This window comes from Lepidochelys olivacea (genome assembly GCF_965140295.1).
Source record: "Lepidochelys olivacea isolate rLepOli2 genome assembly, chromosome: 1".
NCBI lineage: Eukaryota > Metazoa > Chordata > Testudines > Cheloniidae > Lepidochelys > Lepidochelys olivacea.
The window spans coordinates 352,527,729-352,546,260 of NC_140411.1; the positions used below are offsets into that span (position 1 = coordinate 352,527,729).

General features: G+C 51.5%; 1 protein-coding gene across 1 annotated transcript in view; it reads left to right on the forward strand.

Moving 5' to 3' along the window:
- The window catches only part of SND1 (staphylococcal nuclease and tudor domain containing 1), a 490,888-nt gene that overhangs the window by 39,421 nt on the left and 432,935 nt on the right, over window positions 1–18,532 (forward strand). The window contains exons 5-9 of the mRNA XM_084617794.1: window positions 6,558–6,718; window positions 7,059–7,150; window positions 11,452–11,610; window positions 12,553–12,659; window positions 13,869–13,959. Of these exons, the coding sequence (XP_084473920.1) occupies window positions 6,558–6,718; window positions 7,059–7,150; window positions 11,452–11,610; window positions 12,553–12,659; window positions 13,869–13,959 (610 nt within the window). The remainder of the gene's footprint in view (window positions 1–6,557; window positions 6,719–7,058; window positions 7,151–11,451; window positions 11,611–12,552; window positions 12,660–13,868; window positions 13,960–18,532) is intronic.

Sequence of the window (18,532 nt, forward strand, 5' to 3'; positions counted from 1 at the left end):
ACACAGTACTCCAGATGAGACCTCACCAATGTCGAATAGAGGGGGACGATCACGTCCCTCGATCTGCTCGCTATGCCCCTACTTATACATCCCAAAATGCCATTGGCCTTCTTGGCAACAAGGGCACACTGCTGACTCATATCCAGCTTCTCGTCCACTGTCACCCCTAGGTCCTTTTCCGCAGAACTGCTGCCTAGCCATTCGGTCCCTAGTCTGTAGCTGTGATTGGGTTCTTCCGTCCTAAGTTCAGGACCCTGCACTTATCCTTATTGTACCTCATCAGATTTCTTTTGGCCCAATCCTCCAATTTGTCTAGGTCCCTCTGTATCCTATTCCTGCCCTCCAGCGTATCTACCACTCCTCCCAGTTCAGTATCATCCGCAAATTTGCTGAGAGTGCAATCCACACCATCCTCCAGATCATTGATGAAGATATTGAACAAAACCGGCCCCAGGACCGACCCCTGGGGCACTCCACTTGACACCGGCTGCCAACTAGACACGGAGCCATTGATCACTATGCGTTGAGCCCGACAATCTAGCCAACTTTCTACCCACCTTATAGTGCATTCATCCAGCCCATACTTCTTTAACTTGCTGAGAAGAATACTGTGGGAGACCGTGTCAAAAGCTTTGCTAAAGTCAAGAAACAATACATCCACTGCTTTCCCTTCATCCACAGAACCAGTAATCTCATCATAGAAGGCGATTAGATTAGTCAGGCATGACCTTCCCTTGGTGAATGCATGCTGACTGTTCCTGATCACTTTCCTTTCGTGTAAGTGCTTCAGGATTGATTCCTTGAGGACATGCTCCATGATTTTTCCGGGGACTGAAGTGAGGCTGACTGGCCTGTAGTTCCCAGGATCCTCCTTCTTCCCTTTTTTAAAGATTGGCACTACATTAGCCTTTTTCCAGTCATCCGGGACTTCCCCCGTTCGCCACGAGTTTTCAAAGATAATGGCCAATGGCTCTGCAATCACAGCCGCCAGTTCCTTTAGCACTCTTGGATGCAACTCGTCCGGCCCCATGGACTTGTGCACGTCCAGCTTTTCTAAATAGTCCCTAACCACCTCTTTCTCCACAGAGGGCTGGCCATCTATTTCCCATGTTGTGATGCCCAGCGCAGCAGTCTGGGAACTGACCTTGTTAGTGAAGACAGAGGCAAAAAAAGCATTGAGTACATTAGCTTTTTCCACATCCTCTGTCACTAGGTTGCCTCCCTCATTCATTAAGGGGCTCACGCTTTCCTTGGCTTTCTTCTTGTTGCCAACATACCTGAAGAAACCCTTCTTGTTACTCTTAACATCTCTCGCTAGCTGCAGCTCCAGGTGCGATTTGGCCCTCCTAATTTCATTCCTACATGCCCGAGCAATATTTTTATACTCTTCCCTGGTCATACGTCCAACCTTTCACTTCTTGTAAGCTTCTTTTTTATGCTTAAGATCCGCTAGGATTTCACCGTTAAGCCGAGCTAGTCGCCTGCCATATTTACTATTCTTTCGACACATCGGGATGGTTTGTCCCTGTAACCTCAACAGGGATTCCTTGAAATACAGTCAGCTCTCCTGGACTCCTTTTCCTTTCATGTTAGTCCCCCAGGGGATCCTACCCATCCGTTCCCTGAGGGAGTCGAAGTCTGCTTTCCTGAAGTCCAGGGTCCGTATCCTGCTGCTTACCTTTCTTCCCTGTGTCAGGATCCTGAACTCAACCAACTCATGGTCATTGCCTCCCAGGTTCCCATCCACTTTTGCTTCCCCCACTAATTCTTCCCGGTTTGTGAGCAGCAGGTCAAGAAGAGCTCTGCCCCTAGTTGGTTCCTCCAGCACTTGCACCAGGAAATTGTCCCCTATGCTTTCCAAAAACTTCCTGGATTGTCTATGCACCGCTGTATTGCTCTCCCAGCAGATATCAGGAAAATTAAAGTCACCCATGAGAACCAGGGCATGTGATCTAGTAGCTTCCGTGAGCTGCCGGAAGAAAGCCTCATCCACCTCATCCCCCTGGCCCGGTGGTCTATAGCAGACTCCCACCACTACATCACTCTTGTTGCTCACACTTCTAAACTTAATCCAGAGACACTCAGGTTTTTCTGCAGTTTTGTACCGGAGCTCTGAGCAGTCATACTGCTCCCTTACATACAGTGCTACTCCCCCACCTTTTCTGCCCTGCCTGTCCTTCCTGAACAGTTTATAACCATCCATGACAGTACTCCAGTCATGTGAGTTATCCCACCAAGTCTCTGTTATTCCAATCACGTCATAATTCCTTGACTGTGCCAGGACTTCCAGTTCTCCCTGCTTGTTTCCAAGGCTTTGTGCATTCGTATATAAGCACTTGAGATAACCTGCTGATCGCCCCTCATTCTCAGTATGAGGCAGGAGCCCTCCCCTCACAGACATTCCTGCCTGTGCTTCCTTCTGGTATCCCGCTTTCCCACTTACCTCAGGGCTTTGGTCTCCTTCCCCCGGTGAACCTAGTTTAAAGCCCTCCTCACTAGGTTAGCCAGCCTGCTGGCAAAGATGCTCTTCCCTCTCTTCGTAAGGTGGAGCCCGTCTCTGCCCAGCACTCCTCCTTCATGGAACACCATCCCATGGTCAAAGAATCCAAAACCTTCTCTCCGACACCACCTGCGTAGCCGTTCGTTGACTTCCATGATTTGACGGTCCCTACCCAGGCCTTTTCCTTCCACGGGGAGGATGGACGAGAACACCACTTGCGCTTCAAACTCCTTTATCCTTCTTCCCAGAGCCACGTAGTCCGCAGTGATCCGCTCAAGGTCATTCTTGGCAGTATCATTGGTGCCCACGTGGAGAAGCAGGAAGGGGTAGCGATCTGAGGGCTTGATGAGTCTCGGCAGTCTCTCCGTCACATCGCAAATCTTAGCCCCCGGCAAGCAGCAGACTTCTCGGTTTTCCCGGTCAGGGCGGCAGATAAATGACTCAGTCCCCCGGAGTAGAGAGTCCCCAACCTCCACCACCACCCGCCTCCTTCTCTTGGGAGTGGTGGTCGTGGAACCCCCCATCTCAGGACAGCGCATCTCATGCCTTCCAACCAGCGGAGTCTCCTTCTGCTTTCTCCCCCCAGACATATCAGAAAGACCAGTCCAGAGCCTCAGATACCCTTGCTCAGAGAGGAATGCAAACATAGTTTGGAAATAAAGCACAGGCTATTTGCCCACTATCACCACCCTCTGAGCCACCAATTGAGAGCTTTTAGAGTAGCAGCCTTGTTAGTCTGTATAAGCAAAAAGAAAAGGAGGACTTGTGGCACCTTAGAGACTAACCAATTTATTTGAGCATAAGCTTTCGTGAGCTACAGCTCACTTCATTGGATGCAATTGAGAGCTGAAATGCCTTAACCAGGCTGTACTCCTATATTAGGAATTGCAGTTTTCAGTCAATGGGACTTGTGCTCTAAAGTCACACACTTGGGTGCCTAAATATAGGTTTAGGAGCCAGACTTTAGGGTATTTTTGAACATTTTAGCCTGTGAATAAAAATGTCAATAACTCAGTGTATTGAAGGCCAAACTTTTAACTCTGAAACAGTTTACTTGTGAAGTGACAAAGGTTTTGCTACTAAAACATTTTCAATACAGTTTAGTCCCTGACGCTGCAAGCACTTCCACACATGCTTAACTTTCATCACATGCTTACTCCTCCTGAAGGGTTTATGTGCGTGAAGTGAGTTACCTCCTTGTGTTTGCGGGATCAGGGCCTTACCTATCTATGTTCTTTGCCGCTACCAGTGTTTGTGTAATTAAAGAAGGGACCCAGCCAGAAGTGGCATTTTAAAAAAACCCGCTTTTACAGCCTCTTTTAACCTCTGTGCCTTAGGCAACTTCTTGCCACGGACTGTGGAGAACAGTGTGCTGCTTGCCCCTTCACTAACAGGAAGGCAAGGCGTTCAAGTCAAGCCAACAGACATCACATGCTGCCTTGAGTCATCTTTCCTATTTCATCAGGCCTAGATGAGAAGTGGCGTGGCATGTCTTAGAGCCAAAGGGAGAGGCTGGGAGAGCTTGGTAATGGCACGTGCCATGAGCACTTCCCACCTGATCCAGACATGGACTACATCGCACTCGGCGTGAGAAGTTGGAACCCACAGCCCCTCCCTCATTGCTGGCTCCTGTTTAGACCCCAAGGTAGTTTCAGGGGTCGGGAAAGCAGATATAGTATAAAGGAGTACTTGTGGCACCTTAGAGACTAACCAATTTATTAGAGCATAAGCTTTCGTGAGCTACAGCTCACTTCATCAGATGCATATGATGAAGTGAGCTGTAGCTCACGAAAGCTTATGCTCTAATAAATTGGTTAGTCTCTAAGGTGCCACAAGTACTCCTTTTCTTTTTGCGAATACAGACTAACACGGCTGTTACTCTGAAACCTGTCATAGTATAAAGGAGCACCTTAGGCCATCATCTCTCCCCATCCAGTCCAGGATCAGTCCTTTCATAGAATCATAGAATATTAGGGTTGGAAGGGACCCCAGAAGGTCATCTAGTCCAACCCCCTGCTCAAAGCAGGACCAATTCCCAGTTAAATCATCCCAGCCAGGGCTTTGTCAAGCCTGACCTTAAAAACCTCTAAGGAAGGAGATTCTACCACCTCCCTAGGTAACGCATTCCAGTGTTTCACCACCCTCTTAGTGAAAAAAGAGCTTTTAGCTTTACCAGGTTCAAGGAATTTAAATCACTGACTTTTTGTTTTTTAATGTTGGGGGAGGGCTTGGAAAACTATTTTGAAAGTTTATGCTATTGCAACCTTAAAATTTATACTAAACAAAATGAAGGTTTTTTTTTAAATGCCACTATGGCTGGGTCCCTCATTTAATTACACAATACTGGTAGAGGCAAAGAACATACTGACAGGGAAGGCCCTGATCCTGCAAACACAAGGAAGTAACTCACTTTCACGCACATGAACAATTCCTTCAGGAGGAGCACTCGTGATGAAAGTTAAGTGTGTGTGGAAGTGCTTGCAGTGGGTGTCTGGATCTGATAGCCTATTTCAGGTTATGAAATAGGCTGGTTTCCTGTGCAGGAAAGGGACCCTTTGGCCCTCTTCGAGGTGGGAGCAGTACATGGCTTTACTGCCAACCTGTGGAAAACAGGCCTCCCACTCCTGAGGCTGGCTTTCAGCTTGCACAGTGCCAGCAGTCCAGTCCTGCTGGCGTCCCGTGCCCAGGCAGAAGGAAGAGCCATGTGGTGCTGCACTGGTGTATGAGAGTTTCTTTGAGTGTCTTGCTGGAAGTGCGTCAAGCATGTTAGTGGAGTGGCAGTGCTCTGGGCTGACAGCTGCTCTTGTTAGGAGATGATTGCGTTAATAAATTGGCTAATGAATCCAGAACAGCTGTGGCTAACAGGCCAGATATCCCTGTGTTCAGACATGGTAAGGTTCCTTTTGCCTCCATTCGTGTTAAATAGAGCTGAAGCTGCTCATGAATTCTCTGCTGAGAGGCTTCCATGCACTTTCGGATTGTCTCCATTTTGCGAGAGAAGTGAGATGTGGAAGTACAATGTGGTGCAATTTGCAGTGCTGATATCCATTGGCTCCTGTTAATTATGGTAACTGTTCAAGGGGGTGAGTGAACCTGAGATCTGTCACTGCTCTTCCTGGCTTGTGCCTTATGGGAGCGCTTCCAGTATGCACTTCAGACGCTTGCTTCCATTGCAGCAAGGTCTGTATCATGCTGTATCGGCGTGTACAGCAATGGCTTGGTACTCTGGTTAGCTCTAGCATCCAGAGATGGATGCTGGCTCTTCCTAGCCTACTTGGAAGTTGACTGTGGTGTTCACTTCTTCTAAGCTTCAGAAGACAAGCCTGCAATTACTGGAGCCAGGCTGGTGAAACCAACTCCCTCTGCAGTCCAAGTGTTCCCCAGTCTGTGGCAGTCCAATCATTAACGCAGGGAGTCTGGGCTCCTGGACTGGATTGCTGGCTTAGCCATTCACTTGCTGAGGGACCTTAGGCCAGTCACTTAATCTTTGGCTGTGTCCCACAAAGGGAGGAATTTATTTCTGACTCAGATGCTGTGTGGTGTAGGTTGTGTCTGCGCAGACAGTTTGAACCCACCATTCTGCCTGGGTACAGTTCCGCTGGTGGAAGCTGTAGCAAAGTGTTGGGTCTTTCCCACTGTACTGGGGGATAGATTGCATGATATGAAAACAGGGCTCCCATCTGCCTTGCCATCCTTGGGTTTTCATTCAGCTAATCCTCTTATCGAGATGGCCTCAGTGCTCTACTTGTAAAGCACTAACTTCCTCAGCTGTGAGATGCTAGAAAAGATTCCTCTAGTCTCTAGTGTGTGGTGCACGCTGCGATTAGCCAGGCGAGGTCTGGCTTTCCCCTGGATCTGTTCGCCCCGAGTGGAGGTTGGATTGTTAGAGCATTCAGAAGTGAAATGTCAAGTCAAATATGCGCTCCCTGGAGCAAACTTTCTTGGTAAAACATGCAAGATAGCAATGCCCCAGCATCCAACCGCCTGCTGCGCTCAGCCCCCACACCTCTGCCATGACCCTTGAATGCTCTTACAGTAGAACTGTGTTTTCTCCTAGTCCTGAGCAGAACAGGCTGGCTGAGCTGGAAGATCAGGCGAAGGTTGCGAAAAAGGGAATGTGGAGTGAAGGAACAGGCTCTCACACAGTCCGGGATCTCAAATACACGATTGAAAACCCACGCCACTTTGTGGACTCCATGCACCAGAAGCCAGTCAATGGTAAGCATGCGCTGCAGGTGAAGCAGCATGTTGGGTTGCCAGCGAGCGCATAGCTCTGGGATGTTCACCTCCTGCTGGCGCTTACATTTGCACTGTTCTTTGAGCTCTGACTGGCCTTGGGGCATAGCCGGTTTGCAGTTCTCCCCTGCATAGGCTGCTGGGTGCATATCCCACGTGAATTGCCCTTTCATGGCCAGGGCGGGGGATTGCAGTGTGTGCTGCTTGTGTGTGGGTTTCTTCTCATGGCTGGGTTTGATTGAATGCTGTGGGGGGAGGAGTGTGAGGATGGTGCTGTTGTCTCCTTCCTGAGAGCTGACCCTCACTTGTTCGTGTTCTGTAGCCATCATAGAACATGTCCGGGATGGCAGTGTGGTCAGAGCCCTGCTCCTCCCAGATTACTACCTGGTCACCGTCATGCTGTCTGGGATCAAGGTGAGGCTTGGCTCTTGTTTCCTTTTTCTTTTTGAACGGTCTCTCCAGGTTTGCAACCAGACCTGTGCTGCAGCTGGGCCTTCAGGCTTGTCGCAGGCCCGCCGGTATCCTCCACTGCTCTGTGCTGAGCCGCAGTGCCCATTTGGGTGTGCCTACTCTAATGTGCATTGCTGCTTTCAATGAGGAGAGTCTGGGCTTTCACCAGTAGCCCCCATTAAACCTCCTGAACCGGACCTTCACGGCTTTTAAGTTGGTCTTATTCCCTGGGACAGTGTCCATTTAGTTCCCTGTCTCGGGACTGCCTCTTTGGTAACTGTCAGGCACCTGTGTCCACACCCCTCCTTCAGACTTTACAAGGAGACAGTGGCTGCTCATCTCCATGTCTCCTGCAGAAGGTGGGAGTTAAAGGAGGTCTTAGGTACTTAAGAGTCAAAGGCTTAAAGTCCATGTCCTTTAGTAGCTTAGGGGGGACAAGTCCATGGGGAAATCTGGTTTGAAAGCATTCTGCAGCCAGTGCAGCCTTAGGGCAATGGATCTTGCCTTGTCACAGGTTAAGCCGGATCTGCCGTGTCAGGTTTTTGGATAAAACTCCCAGTGTGGTGCTAATTCAGTGGGCAAAGACAGTCCCTTCAGACCCAGCACTGAACTCAGTCTCCCAGCCTGGTGCTTAGCAGTCGCTGATCGAGGGGCGGGTAGCCTTTTTCAGATCACACACAAATCCGAAGATCCTGGCCCTCGTGGTCATGGAAGATCCTAAGATGGTGGTGCCAGTACTCCATTCAGGAACTGTCCTGTACTTCCCAAAAGCCAGAGCGTTCCAGGTCTTTCCCTCCTCTGCGACTGTCCTCAGTTCTGCAAAGTTGAGGCCATGCAAATGCCTTTCCCAGAGAAACCCGCCCATTCTCATTTATCTGTGCGTGCTGCCAGGGCCTGCTTTACTGAACTGAGTGCTAGACAGGCAAAAGGGATTCGCTGCTGTTACCATTGCTATTAGCCATGATGTGCATGGATTGCTTAGTCTTGGGGCCCCAGTGTTCTCCACCTACATGCCATTAGTACATTTGAACATCATGGTGAGGAGCATGTTACAGAACCATGGAGGCGTGGGTAGACATTCAGGTGCCTGTGTGGTCTGGAGCCCCACAGGTCCCAGTGTGAGCTGCAGGCCGTGGCGTATGCAGCTGTCCGCACGTTTTGTCGCAATGGCAAGGAGCAGCAGTGCTGGCTGTCCCACTGCCCACTCGGGTTCGACTCCAACCGCCCTCTGTCATGATGGAGGGGACGTGGGGCCAAAATTGCGTGAGTGGCATTGTGACCTGGTGCACAGGGAGTCGCAGCACCACTCAGGTTTGGCACCAATGGCCCTCTCTCACCGTGGAGTGCTGACAGGCCCAAACCTGCATGGGAAGTGGGGCAGTCAGTGCTGTGGCTCCTTGCTGCTGCCATGGGGCCAGGACCTGGGCCAGGGTTTGCCCCCCTCTCTTCCCCCCCAGTCCTGCCTGGCCTCACCCCGCTTCAAGCAGCCCCTGTCTCCTCCCAGGTATGGAGGCGTGACGCTGCACCTGGACAGTTGTTCAGTAGGAGTTGTTCTCATCTTGGGCTCAGCAATGCCAGCTAGCTCCGGAATCTGTTCAGATCAGCTGTCCTGGAATAGCCACTTAAAGCAGCAATCAGTGCTTTTCATCCTCCTACTTGTGACCAAGTGAGTGGTGATCATCTGGTTATCCATTGATTTCTGAAGGGACTTCGTAGATCCTTCCACCACTGGTGAAGTTTGTGTTTCCGTGGGACCTCAGTTTCTTTTGTCTCCAGAGCTCCCTTTGAACCTGAAGCCAACATGTTCTGTGGCCCATATGTCTATGAAAGTGGTCTTTCTCATTGCCATAACATCAGGCAGAAGAGCCAGCCAACTGGGGGTGCTCAAAGTGAACCCACCATATATTCCTTCCATAAAGGAAAGGTCTAGCTGTGCTTCCACTCAAGGTTCATTCTTAACATAGTTTGAGTTTCACCTGAGTCAAACCATCCACTTACTGATATTTTTTCCTAAACCATTTGCCTCAGATGGAGAGTGAGCTTCATTCTCTGCATCCGATGAAGTGAGCTGTAGCTCACGAAAGCTTATGCTCAATTAAATTGGTTAGTCTCTAAGGTGCCCCAAGTACTCCTTTTCTTTTTGCTTCATTCTCTGGATGTCCAAAGGGTATTGGCCTTTCATCTACAAAGACACCTAAACTGTTTCCAGGGCAGAGATCTCAAGGTGTCAGAGACTTTCAAAATGGATCTGTGGTTGTATTATCCTTTATTACCTAGCCCACATCCCTCCTGTGGAGGGGGTGAGGGCTTATTCCACTAGAGTGCAAGCAACACCTGCTACATCTCTGAGATGTATGTCTACTAGAGATTTGTATGGCAGTGACTCCAAGCTCCTTAGATGCTTTCACGAGACACTGTGCTTTGGATATGGCTGTGGGGACAGTAGTACTATGGTCAGCTATCACTTCCATGTCCTCGCACCCACCTGTCTGAGCACTGCTGCTTGTTCTCCCATGTGTGGAATACAGATAGGGACTAGCATATGAAGCAGTGGAGGTTACTTGCCTGTACTGGAGGCTCTTTGAGGTGTGGCCCCTATCTGTATTCCACTGCCTGCCCTCCCTCACCTCTGCCTCAGCTTATCTGGATTCAGTAAGAGAAGGAACTGCAGAGGCATTGGCCCGTGCTGTCTTTCGTACCCTGGCTTGGGAGCATGAGGAGAGCTGTGGCATGTGTGGGCCAGTGGACCCTGCAAAAAAAATTCTGGACTCAGGTGTGCAGTGCGCATGCATATCCCATGTGTGGAATACACATAGGGACCCACTTACAGGTAAGTGTGACCTCTCTTTCTCCCCATGCTAGGGAGCGCTCTGCCACAATAGAGTGGAACCCGACTGACCTGGACCTCTGTGCTGGCGTTCTGCTCTCTCATGGGTGGTATTTTGCTTGCCCAACCTAGCCAATGAGTTATAGTTGCTTCGTGTGGTATCATACATGTGCTGGGGTTGCTTCACTCACCTCTGGGATGCAATATGGCAGCTCTTTAAGTGTCCAGCAGCACTCCTCAAGTCTTCGGGACAGGAAGTGACCTTGTATCCCTCTGAAGCTGTACAGGGGAAGCAGAATTTGGAACCTCATATGGCCCTCTGGGCTCCTCCCCCAAAACAGCCAACAGCAGCTGCAGCCAAGGGTGCAGGGGGCAGCAGCCTTCCTGGTCGGCGGCTCTGGATGTGCCCTTGGGTCACTGCCCTCTGCTCCCCCTCCATGGGAAGCAGCAGCCTTCTCGCTTGCACTCTGCCTGGTTTCCCCTCTGACTTGCTCATTGCCATTGGCTGTTAGAGCCCAGCATCCTGTCCCGTAGCCGCCCACCTCACTTCCATCTGCCTATTGGACTTCCCCCTTCTCCTTGCTCCTTCCCCTCCCTTACTCAGCCATCACTGCTTCTCCCCCACTTCATTTCCAAATGCCTCTCTTTCTCTTGTCTCCACCCGCCCCGTGTGCCCCCCCCCGGCCTGAGTTCAGTTTTTGGTTAATTTAAACAATAAAAAGATATGAAGTAGAGCAAGAAATGGAGCTGCAGTGTGCCCATCCCCTGCATGCTGCCTTCCTTTGCACCCTTCATCCGTATTTCAGCCCTCGAAGGGTGGATGTGCTTCCAGGCAGACAGAGAGCCCTGATTTCTGATCACGTGTTGAGAATCTGGCCTTTTTAAGGTCTCCAGTTGGGCACCCAAAATTACTAGTGTGAGCCTCGGCCTGTATCTTGGTATACTAGGATATACCAAGAATACTAGGAGTAATGTAATTACACAACCATTTCCCCCATGGTTAACAGCACTTACTGAGAGGGTGCCCAGATGTCCCAATGTTATCAGGACTGTCCCGATATTAGGGGCTCTGTTTTCCACAGGACCTCTGATCCCCCATCCCAACTTTTCTCAGTGCTATATCTGGGTACCCTACTTATTGAACAAGTGCACGGGTCTGAGGCTGTTCCCATGGAGTGGACTCCAGGATCCCAGCGCGGGGAACTAATGGTTCCGGTTCATGGTCCGTGCGCCAAGGTGCCCTCGCTCTGATGCTGGTGATCGTAAATGCGGTGGAGGCGTGCTCTGTTCTGCGCAATCCGCGGTGGGAGTAGGAGCAGGAGCGATGGTGGTCCATCCATCCCTGCTCTTCAATTACTTTTGCCAAGCAGTCTGCCCCGCCCTAGAGGTCTTACCAGCGCGCGCCTCCTCCTAACCTGCCCTTGCCTCCGTGTCGCAGTGCCCGACGTTCAAGAGGGAGGCAGATGGCACAGAGACACCGGAGTCATTTGCAGCAGAAGCAAAATTCTTCACCGAGTCACGGCTGCTGCAGAGAGATGTGCAGATCGTCCTGGAGAGCTGCCACAATCAGAACATCCTGGGCACCATCCTCCATCCGGCAAGTGGGGCAGGGGGTCTCCGGGCAGATCCCAGTGCGATTGGTTACCACCATCGGGGAGAGCAGAAGTGGGTTGTTTTTTGTTTTTTTTTCCGGCCTTTTGCTCATGTGCCGAAGCTGGGCATATCCGACCAATGGTCCCAGTGGTACTGTGGGTTCACAGTCTTTATCTCTGGAGCTTGGGGTTCAAAGCTGCATGGCATGGCCACTGAAATGGAGGAATGTTAGAGTTTCAGGGTGGGTGTCAGAGCACACTCCGTAGTCCATGGGGAGCCAGTGCAGAGAGCACAGCTAGCTGGGGAGGAGTGCTCATGGTGACCCGGGTTGCTTATTAAACTGTAGAGCCTGCTGCACTCTACACCGGGGGGGAGCTCTACGGGGCAGGTGGCTTTATTGCTGGGTAGGAGTTCATGGGTGCAGTGGGATACCATGGCCGGTGGTACGGCAGGCCAGGGTGGAGACACTGGGCAGTCACTGATGGCAGTAAGGGGTGTCTGGCTGTTCAGGCACGCAGTATCCAAGGGGCCCAGCAGGACTGCAGCCCAGGTGATGGTCAGAGGGCCACTGCCTCCCCTAACAACCCCCACGGTTGAGGGCCAGTTTTAGTGCTTTCCTGTTGGCTAGATCCCTACTTGTGTAGGGGGGACAGTCACTAGTGTGGCTCCTGCTAGCCTGGGGTGCAGAATGGGTCCCTGCCTTCCATGGGCTGGCTGCAGCTGTCCAGTGAGCCTGGCATAGAGCTAGTGCTGTCGGGTCTCAGCCAGGGCTGTGCCGAGCACAGTGCTGCTTCCTTTGGCAAAAAGGTCTCAATGGCTTGAGACTCCTCCCACATACTAGTGGGCCCTGAGGCGGGTGTCTGTCTCGGCCCTGGCGGGGAGTGACGTCAGCCTCCTAGCTCCAGGAGTGTAGACTGACTCTGTTGTCTCCCCCTCCTAATTCCAGAATGGCAACATCACGGAGCTGCTGCTGAAGGAAGGCTTCGCGCGCTGCGTGGACTGGTCCATCGCAGTGTATACCCGCGGGGCTGAGAAGCTGCGAGCGGCCGAAAGGTAACTGGTGGCTGCTGATGCTGGGTGGCGATGGTTCCGGGGCACAGGGCTCCCCAACCAAGAACTTACCCAGAGTGCCCTCCACTGGGAGGGCTTCATGAGCTAAAGAAAATCACATCCTTGTCTTCCATTGGCTGCCCCCAGCTGCCTGAATGGGGCAGCATCAGGGAGTTGGGCCCAGCTGCTTGGCTGTGGGAAAGACAATTGTCTGCCTCCCCCTCAGCACCTGGTGACAGCTGTGTGGTGTGCTCTGCATACGGGGAGGGGGGGGTTAGCTGTGCTCCAGTGCAGGTGAGAGACTGCTGCAGCCAGCTGGGAAAGGCTCAGAGGAGGGTGATCTCCCAACTCTCTGGCTGGCCTCTCCCCATTCCCCCTTGGTGTCTGGTGGGGAATCCCAGAGCTGCTCTTTGAAGAGGGAGGCTGGGTGTGTATCTCCTTCTCACAGCTAGTGTCCAAGCAGAGCAGATGGGACCCTGCCTGTTGCCTCCTCTGGGTGGCTGGCAGCTGTGGTGCTCCCCTGCCGCTGTCTCCTATTTTGGCTGAAATCTGGGGGCATCCTTCCCCTTCAGCCCATGCCCCTGGAGCACCGCTCACTGCCATAGTCTGCCTCTTGCATGCAGCTTTGGAAGAAGGCAATCTCTGCCATGGGCAGTGGGGAAGGTGACCATGGGGAGGCAGGAGCTTGGCTGGTCCCTTGGCATATAGATTCCAGCCAGCTCAGGCCTGGCGTCACCTGCTCTGCTCAGTTGGACATTGCTGACTAACACAGCACTCGCCTGGCTGGGCTGGGAGCTGCAGATGGGCAGGATACACTACTAGTTTGGGCCATGGCTTTCGCAGTGGGGGCCTGATACTCAGAGGCCTACACATGGCTTTAGAGGCAAGTGGCCTGATTCCCAGGAGCACTGACTCAGCTGCTCCCTGGGTTGCCTTTACTTTTCTTGCTGTCCTGATCCACTTCCTCACTGTAGTTTGGTTACAAAGGCCCATTCGGCTGCTGGGGAGACCTCGTGCCCGGAATCAGGACTGACGTGGTGCTCAGAGCAGTTGCCGGTGCATGGATGCCATGCTGGCCTTGGTTAGATGCGGGTCACCATCTGCAAGCGGCTTGGCTCTGTCTCCTGCAGTGGAACTATGCCAGCTTCAGTAGGGCAAGATGCATGCCCCAACCCTAGCTCTGGATGGTCACATGCATCTTTCTGTTGCTAGGTACGCCAAGGAGCGCAAGCTGAGAATCTGGAGAGACTATGTGGCACCCACGGCTAATCTGGACCAGAAGGACAAGCAGTTCGTTGCCAAGGTGAGTGCCTTGCAGGCGAGGAGATGTCTTGTTCAGGCTCTCACGACTTGAGTGGAGCATGGAAGACAGGTAGCCACAGAGCATGTGTTGCTGCTGGTTTCATGGTGCAGTGGTCAGGCCAGAAGCAGGAGATGGGACCTGATGGATCGTCGGTCTGATCTGGGGTGGCAAATGCTACATCCTTGTAACTTGCAGCTGGGGCTGCTAGCACAGCTGATCATGGTGAGATGGTAACAGAGTTGGGCTTCTTTTCAAGCCTGCCCTGAGCCGCAGCAGTGCCTGCCACAGGTTGCCCCTCAGATGCAAAGGAAGAGCTGAATCTGCAGCCAACATGCTGTGCTTGTTCGACCCTTTGCATGTGGGAGCATTTGTCCCATGGAGCTCCTCCCTACAGTTACCTGCCCTCCATCCTGCTCCCTGCATGCACCCTACTCTGTCTTCCCCTCCCTGTGTTGCTTCTCCTCTGTGCTCAAACCTCCTTTGATGGGAAAGTTCCAGGACTGGCTGGAGCGGGGTGGTACTGAGGAGAGAGGGAAGGGGTTGAGGTGCCTGAGGATCTGATCGAGAATGGCCTGAACTAGTGGGTGAGCGTGCGAAAGATGCATGTGGAAAAGTTTAATCCTCCAGACTTGAAATAGAGGATTTTGCTCCACCATGTGGCCAATGGTGAGTAGTGCAGGGACATTTCAGCTTCTCCTACAGCGCTGTGGCCAGCAGAGGGCTGCCTGGGCTCATGGTAAGGCTTATTTTGGTAAAGTTCGTTCTCTTCAGTTGCGTTGTAGTGTGAACCCTCCTGCAGCCACCCCCTCTCCTTCCTTTCCAGAGCTGCCTTGACATGTGGATAACGGAACTCCAATGTTACAGAAGTCAGAGATGGAGGAACCCTGAGTTTAGAAGGGAGATTAAACCCTTTTGAGTCAGGGCATAAACCAACCATTGACTGGTCAGGCAGGAGGTTTCCCTTGGGGGCAGATTATTCCAGGACTGCCTCTGCTGCAGGATTTTTTGCACCTTCCTCTGAGTCAGCTTGCCTGTAGTGAGGTTAGCCAAGGCTCTGATCTGACAGAACCTGGCCGGTATTCCTTGTTCATCCTGTGTCTGTTACAGTCACTGCTGACAGCCCTAGCTGAGATCAAAGCCCCATTGTGCTAGGAGCTGTACAGACATAGTGAGCGATGGCCCCTGCCCCTAAATAGGCAAGTGTCCTTCCCCCCTCATCCTCCCAAACCTTGTGTTGTCTAAGGTTAAAACCAAGCCCTGTCTCCTTCTTCCTTTGTGCCCTACTCTGCTGGCGTCTCTAGAGCTAGCGAAGCATTGTCTGCGAGTTCCTGTGTGTGCTATAGGGCTGTAACCTGCTGAATGCAGTTTGTAAATATTTCATACTATGTAACCACATCAGCCTGCTGCTTGGAGATTGGGAAATGGTGGGAAAGCCACTAGATGGTGCTGTTGGTGTATAGTTAGGCTCTGGGAAAATATGCTGTGTATAAATGCATGCAGCTGGGGAGGTTTAATTTGGATGGAAATGCCTGAGAAATGGGCAGTCTGATTTCTTGGAAAGTAAACATAACCCCCTGCTCTCCATTCCTCCCCCACTCTTTGGGAATGCTCCCAGCAGTGGCTCTCGGCCCCCTCTGGGTAGAACCTCCTTGCCTCTCCCCCTTGCAGTCTGCCCCTAGGATTCCAGCCTCTGTAAACTGTCACGGAAATGGAATTACAGCCTCATTATCAGCCTCAAATGTCAATCAGCCGCAGGATGCTCTCCTGCTTGGCATTCTCCTCTGCATCTGTAGGAGAGGCTGCACTGGGTGGTGAGGAGTCTGCTGTATGCAGGAGTGGTTGGGCTGTCACCGATTAGAACACTCTTCTGCTCTCCAACAGCCCACAGCTGGAGGAAAGGAAACAAAGTGCCAGGAACAATCAGGTGGTGCCGCTCACCAGCGAATGCTCCATGCGTAGGCATTATACCTACCCCATGCATCTGTTAGACACCTGTACCTTGGGCAGATCTGCGGCATAAGGAAGATCCTAGGGCAGCAGCTTAGCATGAAGGGCTGGAGGAGGACTCAATGGCTTTGGAAGTTAGGCTAATGCCCATAGCCACTGGCTTCTTAAGACTACAACGGGTCATCTCATATCTTGCTACCTCTAAAGCACAGTGCAAGACTCGTCTGACTTCACAGGTCTACCCTAATTAGCACAAGAGATGTTCTGGTGGCTGAGTCTCTTCTCCCATCCTGTTGGTATGTAGCCACCCAAAGACAGCAGCTCTGGAATTGCATCCTTGCTGAAGGATGTTTAGAGCACAAAGTCCTCCCAGGATAATGTGGAGACTTTAAACCTTGTATCTGGCACCTAGACATGGCAATGAGGTCCTAAAAACCATAGAAATGTAGGTCTGGAAGGGACCTTGAGTGATCCCCTAGTCTAGCCCCCTGCACAAGGAAGTCTAGACCATTCCTGACAGGTTTGTCAACCTGATCTTAAACTTCAAATGATGGGGATTCCGCAACCTCTCTTGGAAGCCTCTTCCAGAGCTAAGCTACCTTTAGAGTAAGAACATTTTTCCTGATATCAAACCTAATTCTCCCTTGCTGCAGATGAAGCCCATTACCGCTTGTCCTGCCTTCAGTGGCCATGGCGAACCGTTGATCTCATCCTCTTTATATCAGCCCTTCACATATTTGAAGACTGTTCTCAGGTCCCCACTCAGTCGACTTTTCTCAACACTAACCGTGCCCAAAGGTTTGTTTAACCTTTCCTCATAGGTCAGATTTGCTAAACCTTTCATCACTTTTGCTGCTCTCCTATGGACTCTCTCCAATTTGTCCGCCTCTTTCCCAAAATTGTGGTGCTCAGAACTGGACACAATATCCCAGCTGAGGCCTCGCCAGTGCTGAGCAGAGTGGGACAGTTACCTCCCATATTTTACATACATTGCTCCTTCTAGTACATCCCAGAGTATTCACCTCTTTCACAACTGCACAAGAGTGACTCATGTTCAGTTTGTGATCCACTAAAACCCCAGCTACTTTTCAGCAGTGCTACCGCCTAGCCAGTTAGTCCCCAGTTTCTAGTCATGCATTTGATTTTTTCCTTCCGCAGTGTAGTTCTTTGTCTTTGAATTTCCTCCTGTTGACTTCAGACCCATTCTCTAATTGGTCAAGCGCCTTTTGAGTTCTAATCCTCTCCTCCAAAGTGCTTGCAACCCCTCCCTGCTTGGTGTTGTCTGCACGTTTTATAAGCACACCCTCCACTCCATTATCCAAGTCATTAATGAAAATATTTATTACCGGAGCCAGGACTGACCCCAGCGGGACCTCACTAGATACGTCTTCCCAGCTTGACAGAGACCCATTGATAACTAGAGACAGCTAGCTGAGAAACTACTGGTTAGTGCAGGAAGGGAAACGGATTCCAAGCGTGTGGGGGCCACCTGACAGAGCAATGCTGGAGTGAGTTCACAGAGCTGGGTACAAGACCTTTGTTAGTAAATGTCATGCTGGATTCTCAGCCTTGGAGACTGAGGTCCTCTTATCGCGGTCTAATCACAAAACTCTCCCATGGTTCAACCTTTACCTGGTGGGGAGCAGAGAAGCTTGGACTGAGACTTGAACGCCAAATGGACTGTTGCCTGACCTCACGTGTTGCACTGGCCAGAGACCCTTACGCAGTGATTCCTGCTCCCAGCACAGAAGTTCAGATTGATCCTGGAGCGAATTCTGAAACTGCACAATGGTTAACAGCCCTTGCTGTTAAATTTCTGCACCTTCGCTTGATCCACGTAATTCTTGGTGCTCCTGCTATAGCTGCTGACAAGTGGCGCAGTTAACTTCTGGTGGCTCCTGGGATGAGGACCACCTGTTCAGAAGGAACTGGCCTGACCCCTTCCCCAAGCTCACTGCGCATAAGCCTTTGAGGAGATACTGCTTCATTCAGGTAGAGCTGTGCTTTGCATCCGCCCCAGTACAGTGCCGTGTGCATGCTCCCGTCCTCTGGCTTTCAGCTGCCGAGCCTGGGAGGAACGCCTGGCCCTGCAGACCCTTTCCCACAGGGCTTGTGGAGTAGATGCCCCAGGTCACGGCACGGGGCAGTAGAAGTCTTGCAACAAGGGGCATTGGAATGCAGCAATACAAATGCATCACGTTTGGCTCCTGTTCTTGGGTATACTGGCAGGAGTCTGTCTTCAGTGTGCCAGTGGTACAGTCTAGTGATGCAGTTGCTGTGCCCTCCAGGGTGAGCACAGGGGTATTCAGTGCATTAACTCCTGCCAGGCTGGGAAACAGGGCACCTTGTTGGTGATCTAATCTGTCCCTTTGGCCCACGCAACTCCTAGTCTACTGGAGCACGGCCATAGGTCCCAGTGCTAGAAAATGAGCCAAGAGGCAAAATTCAGCAGCAAAGGTCCCCCTCTGCCCCTGGCTGCGACTGACTTTGGGCACGATGTGCGAATGTGGCACCAATCCTTTAACTGAAGGTCTCTTGCCTGGCAGGTGACTGGACCCTTTGACCTTCTTGAGATGGTTGAAGTGTCCTCCTAGGGTAGGCCAGTGCAGGTGCCTTCTTACCAGGG